Source organism: Lepidochelys kempii, chromosome 15, assembly GCF_965140285.1.
Source record: "Lepidochelys kempii isolate rLepKem1 chromosome 15, rLepKem1.hap1, whole genome shotgun sequence".
NCBI lineage: Eukaryota > Metazoa > Chordata > Testudines > Cheloniidae > Lepidochelys > Lepidochelys kempii.
Window position 1 is genome coordinate 15,363,532 of NC_136394.1, and position 14,284 is coordinate 15,377,815.

General features: G+C 43.2%; 1 protein-coding gene across 1 annotated transcript; it reads left to right on the forward strand.

The window, feature by feature from the left end:
- The first annotated feature begins 5,905 nt into the window (after positions 1-5,905).
- SDF2L1 (stromal cell derived factor 2 like 1) lies at positions 5,906-11,938 on the forward strand. The gene is made up of 3 exons (XM_073312863.2): positions 5,906-6,163; positions 7,701-7,897; positions 9,241-11,938. Exons 1-3 carry the CDS (start codon positions 6,004-6,006, stop codon positions 9,517-9,519), a joined length of 636 nt encoding a protein of 211 aa, XP_073168964.1. The 5' UTR covers positions 5,906-6,003; the 3' UTR covers positions 9,520-11,938.
- The last annotated feature ends 2,346 nt before the right edge of the window (positions 11,939-14,284 follow it).

The window sequence follows — 14,284 nt, forward strand, 5'->3', positions numbered from 1 at the left end:
GCGGGAGGTAGGTGCCTCGGCACTTGTGAAAATCTCACTAGGTGTCCATCTGCATCTTTAGGGGCTTAAATACCTTTAAAAATCTGGCCCAAAATATTGCATTCCCCCACCTTCAAATAACGAAAAGGAAATCAGATAAAAACAGCAATCAAAACCGACATTTGGATGATTCCCTTCACATTGGATCTGCTGCAAAACATGCACAGCTGACAGAACAAATGCTATTTGCAGTTAGGCTGGTGTAAATCCAGGATAACTCTACTGATTTCAATTTACACCTAACAGAGAGTGGAACTTGGCCCAAAGGGCTTGATTCTGCTCTCAAATGGGTATAAATCAAGAATAGCTCCATAGAAATCCTTGGAGATATCCTAGTGAGTGGTTGCAGAGTTGGGACCCATAGCTTTAAAACACTGGTAACTTACTAAATTTTACATTTAAAATGTTGGTATTAAATAGACTTTTTAATGAATAACCTTTTTTCCTGTTTTGCCCACTGAAATTTTGGATAGTCTACTGGTCATTTTCTTTCAAGACATCAGTTTCACAGCCAGATTTTTAATAAAGATCAATCAGGTGGACACTTGAAAGGCAAGCTTTCCAGAAGACAAGAGGAGATTGTTGACTTTCTTGTTGAAAATGCAGCCAAACATGTATTGTACAAGTATAACTATGAAAAGTCACTGTCAGAGAAACTTGGATTTATTTCAGTTCCTGTAACAAAGGTACTCCTTGAGATAATGTTTGGCTTTAAAAAATTAAAGGGCAGCGGCATAAGGCTATCATCACAGATTGATTGGGCTGAGGTATATCAGCAAGTACATGCAAAAAGACCCACTAAACCCCAAAAGCTTCATTCAAAGAGTTGTGACAAAAAAAACGCTCATTCCAAACCAAAAGTAATCACTGGCAAGGTAAAAGTAATTGAGAAGCCCAATGAACAAAACATCTCTGCTCTGCCAGAAATAACTGAAATAGTTCCTCTAAAATTCTCTGATGATATACCACAGAGTGGAGAGGATTTGCAAGGTCTGGATTCTGTTGAAGACTTAAGACAAATGTCATTTTCTAGAAAGTCTATCATTCCCATTGATAGCCAGAGAAAATTATCTGCTGTTTTACTGGACACTGAGGGCCAGAATTCTATAGAATCTTCTAGGCAATCCTTGTCATCTCGAAGGACTAGCATCACCAGTGAGAGCAACAGAAAATCACCAACACTTTTACCAGACACTGAACTCCAGAACTCTGTAGAACCTCTATGGGAAGCCTCATCTTCTAGAAGGACTAGCATCACCAGGGACAGCAGCCGAAAATCGTCAACTGTTTTACTGGACACTGAAGGCCAGAATTCTGTAGAACCTCTAAGGCAAGCCTCATCTTCTCGAAGGACTAGCATCATGGAGGGGAGCAACAGAAAATCATCGACTATTTTACTGGACACTGAAGGCCAGAATTCTGTAGAATCTCTAAGGCAATCCTCATTTTCTCAAAGGACTAGCATCACAGGGGACAGCAGCCGAAAATCATCAACTGTTCTCCCCAAAATTTGAAACCCTACCAGTTTAAAATAAAACAAATATATTTGTATTTTATTGTCAAATTTCTTCTATTTATTGACATGTATTGCTAACACACCTGAATACCTATTATCGGCCCTCACTCCAAAAAAGTTTGTCTGTTGGGGGCAGGGAGCTATACATTTCCAAAAATTCTTTGCAATCTACCGTTTCTTTTCACTACATCTAGCTCTCCTTGGGTGATTGACTGCTATTATGATTATTACTTATTATTTATTATTTGTAGTACTGCAGTGGTTAGAGCCCCAGCTGAGATCAGGGCCCCATTGTGCTAAATGAAGTGAGATAATAAAATTACTCAATCTGGAGAAGCATCATTATAACCAGTTTATCAATGTGGGGGGAAAAGAAGGTGGCAAATAAAAATAGGTGTAGTGAGTCACAGAACAGTTAGGGGGGTAATTTCCTTATCCCCACTGTAATTTCTCTGATTTCAGTGGAATGACTCCTAATTTACACCCACTGACCTCAACAGGCTTTGGATCAGGCCCTAAGTAAAGTCAGAATCAGGCTCTGAATGTCTTGCCTCAGATTAGCAGCAATCTGAGGACTAGAACCCAAGAGTCCTATCACATTCTTCATACCCAAGCACTTGTATATGAAGTGTCACGAGTCCAGCTAAATCGGTAAAATTTGCTGTGTAGATCAAACCTGAGAGCTGCCTGCCATGTTAGCCTCATTGTTAATTAGTGCTTTTGTCATGCACACTAAACAGAAAGCTCAAAGCTTTGTTTCACAACGACCATTAAAATAGAAAGGGAAATCCTCTCATAAAATACAGTGCTTTGTGCCAGAATACTCCTCTCAAGATATACCCCGTATGTCATGGGTCCCAGTCCTGCACTTCTAATCCATGACTGATTTCTACTGCAAAGTCAATTACGGCCTGATTTTCATGGGTGCTCAGTAGCCACAAGTACAGTGGAAAGGAAGTTGTGAGTGCTCAGTATCTCTAAAAATCAAGACTACAACCTTAAGTGTCGTTAAGTGACTAAGGGCCTAAGGCATTCTAGCTGTTTGCTAAATTCTGGTCTGGTCTGTTATACTGGTTCAGTTTCACTGAGTTTTTTGTTTCATATGCATAAAGAGAAATTATAATGTTCCCCTCCAAGAAGCATATATCTCAATCCCAGCCCCATCATATCATTTCAGGGGACAGTTTACCTGCATCTCACAGCAGCCTACTAAAAACAACAACCGCTCCTAAAGCAATAATGTGGCTGTTAATTGCCATAGTTGTTTGGCACTAATGGGGTTCTTTGTTGGCAACCGTTCTAACCCAATTATGTTTCTAAAGTACAACTGAAAAGCATTGTAGGGAGCACCGTGTAAACTGTACTAAATGCACTGGGAGTTAGTGACCTCCCAGAAAGACAAACAGGTGCCAGCTAAAGCCCCATATGATTGATTTTCCATGGCTAAAACGGCAACCACAGACATCTGTTTCGCCCTGTTTAAAAAACAATAACAAAAGTGAGCTGTTGTCTTAGAAGAAGAGGAAAGCCTCTTAGAAGAAACAGAAATAAGGTATTCAAGTGTCAAACAATGCACCATATTCATTTGCATTCTTCTGGATCAGACACAAACACCAAGCAATAGAAAATGATTTTCTGATGAACAGAAATGGACATGGTGTGGGGAGTGGGGGTACAGTTGTGGTTGAGGGAGATTTAGGACTGAAGCTTAATTTAATACAGGCAATTTGAACACACATGAACCAAAAGTCAGAGACACTTCCCTACATATGTAATAGGTTAATATCAACAAGCCAAATAACAAACCTTTGAGTGAGCAAATGAATGAGTTACCTCATGTGGGGAGCAAAGGGCTTGACAGATTCAGCACTGGTGGAAAATTGAGTCAGCTGAATATCTCATAAAGAAAAGGAGGACTTGTGGCACCTTAGAGACTAACCAATTTATTTGAGCATAAGCTTTCCTGAGCTATAGCTCACTTCATCGGATGCATTCAGTGGAAAATACAGTGAGGAGATTTATATACACACAGAACATGAAAAAACGGGTGTTATCATACACACTGTAAGGAGAGTGATCACATTCATAAACCAGTCGGAGAACACTTCAATCTCTCTGGTCACTTGATCTCTGACCTAAAAGTCGCAATATTACAACAAAAAGACTTCAAAAACAGACTCCAATGAGAGACTGCTGAATTGGAATTAATTTGCAAACTGGATACAATTAATTTAGGCTTGAATAGAGACTTTGAGTGGATGAGTCATTACACAAAGTAAAACTGTTTCCCCATGTTTATCCCCCCCCATGTTTATTCCCCCGTTCCTCAGACGTTCTTGTTAACTGCTGGAAATGGCCCACTTTGATTATCACTACAAAAGGTTTTCTTTCCCCGCGGGAACCCCCCCCCCCACTCTCCTGCTGGTAATAGCTCATCTTAAGTGACCACTCTCCTTACAGTGTGTATGATAACACCCATTTTTTCATGTTCTGTGTGTATATAAATCTCCTCACTGTATTTTCCACTGAATGCATCCAATGAAGTGAGCTGTAGCTCACGAAAGCTTATGCTCAAATAAATTGGTTAGTCTCTAAGGTGCCACAAGTACTCCTTTTCTTTTTGCGAATACAGACTAACACGGCTGCCACTCTGAAACCTGAGTATCTCATGACTCTCTCACTAGCGCAAAGCGGTGATGTGCTGCCCAAACTATCCAGGTCAGGATAACTCCGAGCAGAGCTCCACTTCTGTGCTGTTTCACTCATCCAATTCCATTCCTACTTACCTCCTTGGGGCTTGGAGGGTTGGAGACTTTTTGCTCAGTCCCAAGAAAATTATGTTGCCTTCATAGGAGCATTAAATTAGTAGCTTGGCATCCTCACACCATGCAACAATGAACATGGTATGTTGTACAGGCCCTGTATCAACTGTCAGATGCATACCTAAGAAAGCCCACATAATAGTTCCCTCAGTGTCACCTCTTGACCCAGGTGCTCCTGTAGATAAAGTGATGAGAAACTCATTCTTCTTCTATCCAGAACCATGTAAGGAAAGAAAATTTGCTTCAGTCTGCAGAACTGCACTAGGAGGGAAAAAGGATCCATTCATTGTCTCAGTCACTTTCTATACACATATGATTGATTTTCCATGGCTAAAACGGCAACCTTTCTCTTACAGTTTTTATAATTTAATAATTGCTTTATGTTACAATAACTTCATAGTAGCACTTGGGACAAAAAAGTGACCTTTCTGCTCCGAAAGCACAGGCACACAATCACTTGAGCTGAATGAAAGTCATTATTAGCAGTTAGCAATATGTTGGCTATGCCACATGGTTGAGAAGCTGATTTTATCCAGTACAGGGGCAGTGGTACACACGCATACCAACCAATCCATTACGATATTTTGGCTTTTCTTTTCAGCCCTTTGTTAAATGTGGCATAGTGAACGACGAGAGCTATGTGTCAGAGAGGCTCACTGAACTTCTTGGAACCGTTATTTCCAGGATGCCATGTTATTTAATAACCCAGTCTCATTGCCAGGGCATTTGAGGGCCCCTTTTTCGCCTTATCATTTAGGGCTGGTCAAAAACTTTCCATTGACATTTTTGTAACTGAAAATTGGGGTTTCAACTAAACAAATATTTTAGCAGAACCTGCCTGCTGTCCTCAAAAAATCCTCTTTAGTTTTGTGTTGGTTTTTTTGTCTGTAAACTGAAAATTGTCCAGTTTGGGGGGAGAGGTTGTTTTATTTTTTGAAAGGTAGGGATTTTCAGTGGATAAAAAAAGTCAGATCAACTCTACTCATGGTGTTGCATCACAGTATGCTGATGTTCCCATGAACGGGGAGTGATGCTGAGGCGGTGTCACCGCCTTGCCTTGAGGCATGCTGATGCTTTGCGTGATGGGTGGGTGCCAGGGGAAAGTGGCAAGGCACAGGGGTAACACACTGATGTTTCAGGGTGTGTTGGCTGCATGGCACCACAAGGGATGACAATTGGGCCTCTTGTTGCTGCCAATCCCTATAGCAGAGACTGTCCATAAAGTAACCCCACGTATCTAAGGTCCACCCCACCTGCGAGCTCCCACCTCCCCCAGGCAGCCAGGCCCCACTGACTAATTCCCTTCAACTCCAACTTTTAGTTTCCCTCTGGGTCCGTTCCCTGCGAGGTGCCACGCCGCCTCTTCTGATTGGTCGTCTCGGCATCGTCCGTAGCCCAATAGGCTCCTCCTTCGTGGACGCTTTGCGCGGTCCGCAGGTGGCGGCCCAATGCGGAGGCGATGTTGGAAGAGAGGCGGGCGGGGATTGGCAGGCTGCGGTGCTGGCGTCGTATGATTGGCCGGGATGCGGAAGCGGGGTGCCGGTGGCTTGCGGAAGCGGGTTGGTTGGTTGGCTGGCTGGCTGTGTGTGGAGCCGCCGGGCGTCGGGGCCGCCGGGCTGACGAGAGATGCGGCGCCGCTGCCTCCTGCTGCTCCTGGCGCTGCTGTGCGAGCCGGGCCGCGGGAGCGGGCCCGGGCCGGGCGCTGTTACCTGCGGGTCGGTGCTGAAGCTGCTCAACACCCGCCACAACGTGCGGCTGCACTCGCATGAGGTCAAGTACGGATCGGGTGAGGAGCGGGGCCGGAGAGCGGGGGCGGCCTGAGGGGGAGGCGGGGGAGGGGCCCGGCGGGGGAGGGGCCCGGCGCGCCGGGCTGAGGAAGGGGCCGGAGGGTGGGTAGCGCGGGAGAACTCGGAGGCGGGGACTGCAGGAGGGCGATGGGGATGCCGGCGAGGTGTCCGGGGTGGGCTAAGGGCCAGGGCCCCGCCCTGGGACGGGGCGCGACCCAGCGGCCCGGAGTCGGCTGCCCGGGGTGAGAGGGGAGCCCTGGCGGGGCCCTGCCCGCGGGGCTGACGGGCTGGCCCAGGCGCGCCCCGCAGCTGCCGAGGGGCGCGGGTGGAGCCCCGTGGGGAGGAGCTGGCCGAGGCGGCGGGGAGCGGGCGGAGGCGCGCTGCCCTTCGCGGGGCAGGAGATGTGGGGAGGGAGGCTGGCGCCTGAAGAAGTCTGCTGCCAGGCCAGTGCTGCTCAGTGGGCTCGCATAAGAGCGAAGGAAGAGGGTGGAAGGAAGGGCCGCTCCCAGGGTTAAATGCCTCTGGCACAAAGCCCCGGGGGGGCGGGGGGAGAAAATGCAAAAGTCTCCTGTTAGTATCTCACGGGTTTCGTTTTTCGCATGGAGAGGCACATCACCAGCTAAGTGCTCACATGCAGCACACTTACCACGGAGCGTTCCTCTTTCCTCAGCAGCAGTAAGCAAATATCCAGGACTGAGCCACGCAGAACAGTTAGGGGGCATCCACAAGGGGGTCTGGACCCATAGGCAACAGAGGCTTTAATTTAAAAATGCTTAATTTAATGAGCCATATTCTGTTTCTACATCTTCAGAACCTGATCTCCTAAGGCAGGGAGGGGTTCTCAGCCTTTTTCTTTCTGAGGCCCCCTCAACATGCGATTAAAAACTCCACGGCCCACCTGTGCCACTGGCTTTCTGCATATAAAAGCCAGGGTTGGGGTTATGGGATAGAGAGCAGAGCAATTGCCTGCGGCCTCGTGCCATGCCCCTCCCCCCCACCAACCAAAACAAAAAACAATATTGCTCCAGCTTTGGCTTCAACCCCATGCGGTGGGGCTTTGGCTTTCTACCCTGGGCTCCAGCAAGTCTAATGCTGGCCATGCTTGGCAGCCCCCCTGAAACCTCCTTGGGGGCCTGGACCCCTGATTGAGAACCACTGTTCTAAGGTGCAGAGTACCTGTAACTCCCATTGAAGTCAATAGGGGAGCTGTTAGGGCACAACACCTATGAAAATCCTGGCATCCCCTGGTAATATTTGTGTATTAGTGTCTCTTCTGCTTCTCAACAGTTCAGTATATATATTTTTTTCTGGGTTTGCATCACAGGTGAGGATGTTGATCTAGAAGCTGTACTAGTGACAGGAGTGGTGTAAAAATAGGGTGAGAAGGGAAATTAGTCTTGTAACCCTCCTTTGCTCTTCCCCTCCAATTATTAGTCTGAATGGATTGATGCTCTTTAGTAGTAAAGTATTTTTGATTCCCTGAACTGGTGAAAGGTGGGTTAGGTCAACCACCATTTTTAAATTATTTTCAAACAGGAAGTGGACAGCAATCGGTGACTGGAGTTGAAGCTTCAGATGATGCTAACAGTTACTGGCGGATTCGAGGGAAAAATGACGACACTTGCCAACGAGGAACACCAGTGAAGTGTGGGCAAGCAATACGACTTACCCATGTTAACACAGGAAAAAACTTACACACCCATCACTTCCCGTCACCGCTGTCCAATAATCAGGTAAGATGGTGGAGCCCTCAAAGCTTGTGCTTTATAAATTTCTCTTGTATATGGAAAAAGTGTCTAAAATGGCCTAATTTGGAGCAGTCATGGTCCAGGGGTTTGGATGCTAGCCAGCGACTCGTGAGACCTACTCTACCTCAGACTTTTTGCATGAGCTTGGGCAAGTCACTTGGGGTATATCTACACATAGTTGGAAGGGTGCATCCCAGTGCAGGTAGACAGACACACACTCGTTCAGCTCAAGCTAGCAAATTTAAAAATAGCAATGTGGCTGCAGTGGCTTGGGCTACCTGCTTGAGTACGTATCCAGGGGTCAGGCAGAATTTTATTCAGGCAGCTAGCCCAAGCCACCACCTACGCCGCTCTTTAGCCATGCTACTAATTTTAGTGCACTAGCTTGAGTAGAGGTACCACGTGTCTGTCTAATCATGCTGGGAAGCACCCTCCCAACTGCTGTGTAGACATACCCTAAGTCTCTCTCTGTCCTTATTTTGCTCTCTGCCCACCCCATCAAAAGAACCCTTTGCTTCCACAGTCACACTTATACACTTCATCTTTGTATTTCTCTGAAGATCAACGTTTCCCCTTCTTAGTCCTCCCGGCTCCCTCCCTCTTCATTTAGCAAGTACTTCTGCAAAATTTGAAAATACTTTTTAAAGTAAATTTCTTATTTAGCTGTTGTGGGTTTCCATAAGTACTCACTGGAGTCTTCCTTCCTGAGAGGAAGCATCGTATGGTGGATAGGACATTAGATTGGGATACGTGAGACCTGGGTTCTATTTCTGACTTGGTCACAGACCTATTGTGCGATCGTGGCAAGTTACATGGTCTCCCACCATTTGTCTTGTCTGCTTAGCTTCTAAGCTCTTTGAGAAGGGTCTGCCTTTTTACTATGTGTTTGTACAGTGCCTCACACAATGGGGTCTCTAGGCATTACTGCGATATAAGTAGTAATAAAATAAATGACTGAGAGGAAATGTTTCAAACGAATGACTTACCAGTAAATACCTGATGGATACCATACTATCTTGCTGAGAGGAAGGAAGGTGAGCCCTGTATCTGAGGAGTATTTTGTTCTTTAGTTTTCAAGGGTTTTTTTCCTCAAAAGGATTGTCCTCCCGTTTCCCTTGTTTTATTTTTGTTCATAATGCCTTTATTTTTAGCACTTTACCTCTGGACTATAGAGGGGGCAAATTATCCCATCTGGGTTAGATCCATTGCCACAAAAGCAATACAACATCACTTTTTGTTTCCTACCTACCCTTGTCTTTACAATTCCCCCTACTGGCTGAGTGATTGGTGTCTTAAGTATCTTTGGTGTTCCCTTATTTCTAATTCAGGAAGTAAGTGCCTTTGGTGATGATGGTGAAGGAGATGACTTGGATATATGGACCGTACAGTGCAGTGGGACACACTGGGAGCGGGAGGATGCAGTGCGTTTCAAGCACATAGGAACTGACGTATTCCTTTCAATAACGGGAGAACAATATGGCCACCCAATCAGAGGCCAACGGGAAGTTCATGGCATGACTTCTCCTAATCATCACAACTACTGGATGGCAATGGAAGGAGTTTTCATTAAACCCAGCATGGACCCTGCAAAACACGATGAGCTATGAATGGTTAAAGGACTTTAATGTATCTGTTAATCCAGGAGTAGGAGCTGCCAATCCTGGGTCTCTTGTAAATACTGTCTTGTCTGTGTAACTGACTCTCTGTACAACAGAAGGGCATTAGGATATTCTAGGAAAGCAACACTTCTGTGGGGAACTGCAATTTCATGGATCACATATTGAAACTTGTTTGGCAAAGTACTGTTTGAATTTTCTAATTCAATTGGTGGAAAAGGCTTGTGTTTCTATTAGTTTTCACTGTAATTCCCTTTGCTTATTACTTTCTTCCCTTCTACCCAGTCTAAAAGGAAGTGACAGATTTGAACTAAAGCATCTTTCTGATCAATCCCAGATATAATGCAAATTTATATTTTATGTTCCTTTTGCAGTTATAATTAAAATTTTGGAAACTCGTCTCTGCTGTTTAGTGAAAGAACATTACTAAATGACAAGATGGAATAGATCTAGAATGGGGAAAATATTTCTCAAACATGGCATCATGTAGAGGTAATGGAATCAACAAACCAATCTTCCAGAAAAAATTTGCAGTTCACTTGAAAATTGCTTCTAATGTTTGTAATGGGTTTCAACGTGTGCTGTATCTGCATTTAAAGACATCCCACTGGAAAATGTAAATATTGTGTATGGTGGGGTAAGGAGACAGTTAGTTATTTTTCACTCTGGATGTGTGGTGTTTTGTTTTTGTTTTTAAGAATTTGCATTTTTGGTAGTGGTACTGCTACTACTTAAGTGGGTAAGATTGTTCTGAGAACTGTTACAGAAAGTTACTATTTATAGAATTCTGTTCATTAAACAAATTTCTTTATATAGTCTGAAGGAGCAATTGCATTTGAACTTTAATTTTTTCATTTTATTTAGTTTTTGTACTCACACATCACTTTGAAAGATCACTAGAAGAAACCAGATGAATTAAGAATAGGGCTATGTGTTCATGATTGTTCAGATTCAGAAAAAAGAGCAAACCTCAGCTAATGTATTTTTGAGAGACACTAGGGAAACGTGGTCTAGATAAAATTACTATAAGGTGGGTGCACAACTGGTTGAATGACTGTACAAAGAGTAGTTATCAATGATTTGCTATTAGATTGGGCGATGTATCTATTGGGATCCTGCAGGAGTCAGTCCTGGGTCTGGTACTACTAAATATTTTCACTGATAACCTGGATAATGGAGTGGAAAGTATACTTAGAAAATTTGTGGATGACACCAACCTGGAAGGGGTTGCAAGCACTTTGGAGGACAGGATTAGAATTCAAAACAACTTTGACAAATTAAAGAATTAGTCTGAAATCAAAAAGATGAAATTCAGTAAAGATAAAGTGCTAAATACTTCACACAGAATGAAGAAATGGGGAATAACTGGCTAGGTGGTAGTACTGCTGAAAAAGATCTGGAGGTTATAGTGGATCACAAATTGAAGATGAGTCAACAATGTGAAGTTACAAAAATGGCTCATATCATTCTTTGATTTATTAACAGGAGTGTTGTATGTAAGAGACTGGAGCTAATTCTGCTCTGCTGGGCACTGGTGAGGCTTCAGCTGAAGTACTGTGTCCAATTCTGGGTGCCATACTTGAGGAAAGATTTGGACAAACTGGAGAGAGTCCAGAGGAGAGCAACAAAAATGATAAAAAGCTTTGAAAACTTGACCTATGACAAAAGGTTTAAAAAACTGGGCACGTTTAGTCTTGAGAAAAGAAGACTGTGGGGGGCCTGATTACAGTCTTCAGGTATGTTGACTTATAAAGAGGACTGATCAACTGTTCTCCAGGTCACTGAAGGTAGGACAAGTAGTAATGGGCTTAGTCTTCAGCAAGGGAGACTTAGGTTAGATATTAAGAAAAACTTCCTAATGGTAAGGGTAGTTAAGCTCTGAATAGGCTTCCAAGGAAGGTGGAATCCCCATCACAGGAGGTTTTGTAAGAACAGGCTGGACCTGTCAGGGATGGCCTAGGTTTACTTGGCCCTGCCTCTTCAGGGGGTTGGACTTGATGACTTCTTGAGGTCCCTTCAAGCTCTCATGTCTATGATTCTGAGTATTGGTCAGGAACTCTGTGCCCTTGAAAAAGTCATTTAATATCTCTGTGCCTCTTTCTCCCCACCTGTAAAAAGGGAATAACACTCACCTGTCATAATGGGGTCTGAGGAAGGTTAAGTAATGTTTGTAAAGTATTTTTAAGATGCAAATTGCTATAGAAGTTACTTGCTCTATTTGCTTTATACAAAAATTGTCCTCATTTTGCTCAGCACAGCAGGTTGGGCAAAAGGTAACAAAATTAGGAGCACTGGTCTCCCTGAATAGACTGTTAGTTCAGTGACTCCAATTGTAATTAAACAATCAATTACTGAAGCAAGAAATTGGTTTGGGCTATTGCGTTTACTCCCTTTACTGCTACTGTCACAACTGTTACAAATGTGAAGCATGCAGGGACTATACCACTACTTGGCTCAAACACAGCCCATTGCAATTAAATGTGGTGGCAAGTGCTTAATATCATGTGATCATTTATGCAGTTAAGCCTCACAGAGAGGCTTCAGTTTTTCCTTCAAGAGATAGAGTTGTTTGCAATGAGCTAGTTTGCCAGTGCAAGAATTCTACTGTTGCCAAGTCTTTTTGCAGCACTTACTTGTTTTTCCTACTTACAAAAAGAGGTGAGTGAGACTGTTCTCTGTTTCTGTAGAAATTTGCTGAACATTGCAATTCAGAAGTTGCAAGTACTTTAGTTGGAGACTGGGTGCACAGACTTTGTCACTGACTTTTTATTTGAGATGTAATCAGTTAACTAGTAGTCAAACATTTTAGCAAATGTACAAGAACTAGGGGCCAGCTGTCACTAAAGTTAATGAGTCTTTCCACTGAGTTCAGTAGGAATTGGATCAGGCTGAAGGATCAGTGTTTGTATTGTCCATTATAGTACAGCTGAACTCATTTTACTAATACTTAGTTTTAAAATGAAGATCGATAAATGGTAGACACAAATGTATAATTACACAAATATTTCTTCTAAATGCTGTAATACAAGCTGCTTCTTTCCTTCCTTCTTCTATGAAAGACCATTCCCCTGAAGCCAGCATTATAAATAACTTCAAGAGGGGTGGCAGCATGTACTAGATAGTTGGCATTGCACCTTCTTATCTGTACTGTTGCCAGGAGCCAAGGACCTTTATGTACAAAGCCAGAGGCTTTGGTGAAGGGGGTGGGAGGTTAGACATTTGCACTCATTGTCCTGTGGAAGATTTTGAGTTTGCTGGAAAAGAGGGGCAGCGCATTGTGCCTGTGGACGTGAGCAGGCTCGTTCGCCAGTGGATTGACCGACCAACTGTTCGTAACCCTGCAGTCTCTCTTTCGCAGGTAGGGCCTGGACATTTAGCACTCCCATTACCATAACTGAGTAGGAGCTTGCTGGACTTGGCCGTTTTTTCTTGCCCTTATGACTACTGGTACAATGAGTCAAGCTAGACTGGAAGCAGAGATGAAAGAGAGAAAACTGAGAGTAGGGCTATAAGTACTCAAGTACTTTTGTTTCTGTGTATGTAGGTGTAAAAGCCTACCCAAGAACCTAGGGAGATCTACCCTACCACTCCTCATTCCCTACAACATTTGAGTCTTTAGCACAGAGAGTCAATGTATGAAGTACTTATCCCTCAGCAAGTTGATCTTTAATTTTGCAGTACAGCTTGACTTCCACAACAAGCGTATCCTTCCCTGTTCTTGAGATGGCTGTTTCTAGAGCCAAGAAGAACAGGAGATGCTTATTTTGGTTAGGAAGGACACAAGTCATTTTTGTCTTCTGTTGACTTATTTTTCCCTTTCACGTTAACAAAGATTTGAATTAGTTTTAAAACACTTCAGGCCCCAGTCCAGCAAATTTGTGGTCAGTTTAATGAGGCTATTCAGAAATGTAAAACTACTGACATGGGCAAGTGTCTGCAGGATTAGAGCCATATACAATAATGTTAGTTTGCTTTGGATGTTCAGAGATCATTAACAATAGTGAGAAAACACCTGCTAGGTATACTAACCAGGAGACTGACTAGACAATCTATTTTTCTATGTTTATGGTTTCCATGTTTAAAACACCTTAAATACACAAATCATTTCCTTGATAGTGAAACTGGCATATCATGCAATTATTTATTTCCAGTTTGTGGGTTTAACAAAAATCCTTGTGACATTTTTGACAAACAATTGTTTTGTGTGTACGGCAGTCATTCTGCATTTGGATGAGATTCAAAAATCCATACTGCTAAGTACTATTTCTTATATGTAAGAGAAATTGATTTCCAGGTAACCTAGTAAAGTAAGGGGTCTTTAGCCTCCTTTATATTCCATTATTTGTTTTTGAAGATAATACAAATTTAAACTGATTTCATATCTATTAAATCACAGATTTCTGCTGTTGCATTTTAAAGCCCTTCTCCATCATTCTTGTAGTATGCACACTTCTTTCTCTGATGTGATATTGACATTTTCTCAATGCTCCGTGTAGCAAGTTTAACGCTAATGAAGACATCCTCCCCCCGCTCCCCCCCCCCAAATGTCTTGACAAATTAAGAAATAAGACATCTGGAAACTTGAGATTAATTTATTTTCTGATTCTAAATGAATTGATGATGTAATTTAAATGCTTCAATAATCTTTTATCCAACAGGAATATTTGTGTCACGATGGATTTATCCTTCATTTCTTCTCATACCTGCAGTCATACTGCTGAATGTCTTGTAGATCAGTGGCTCTTAATCTTTCCAG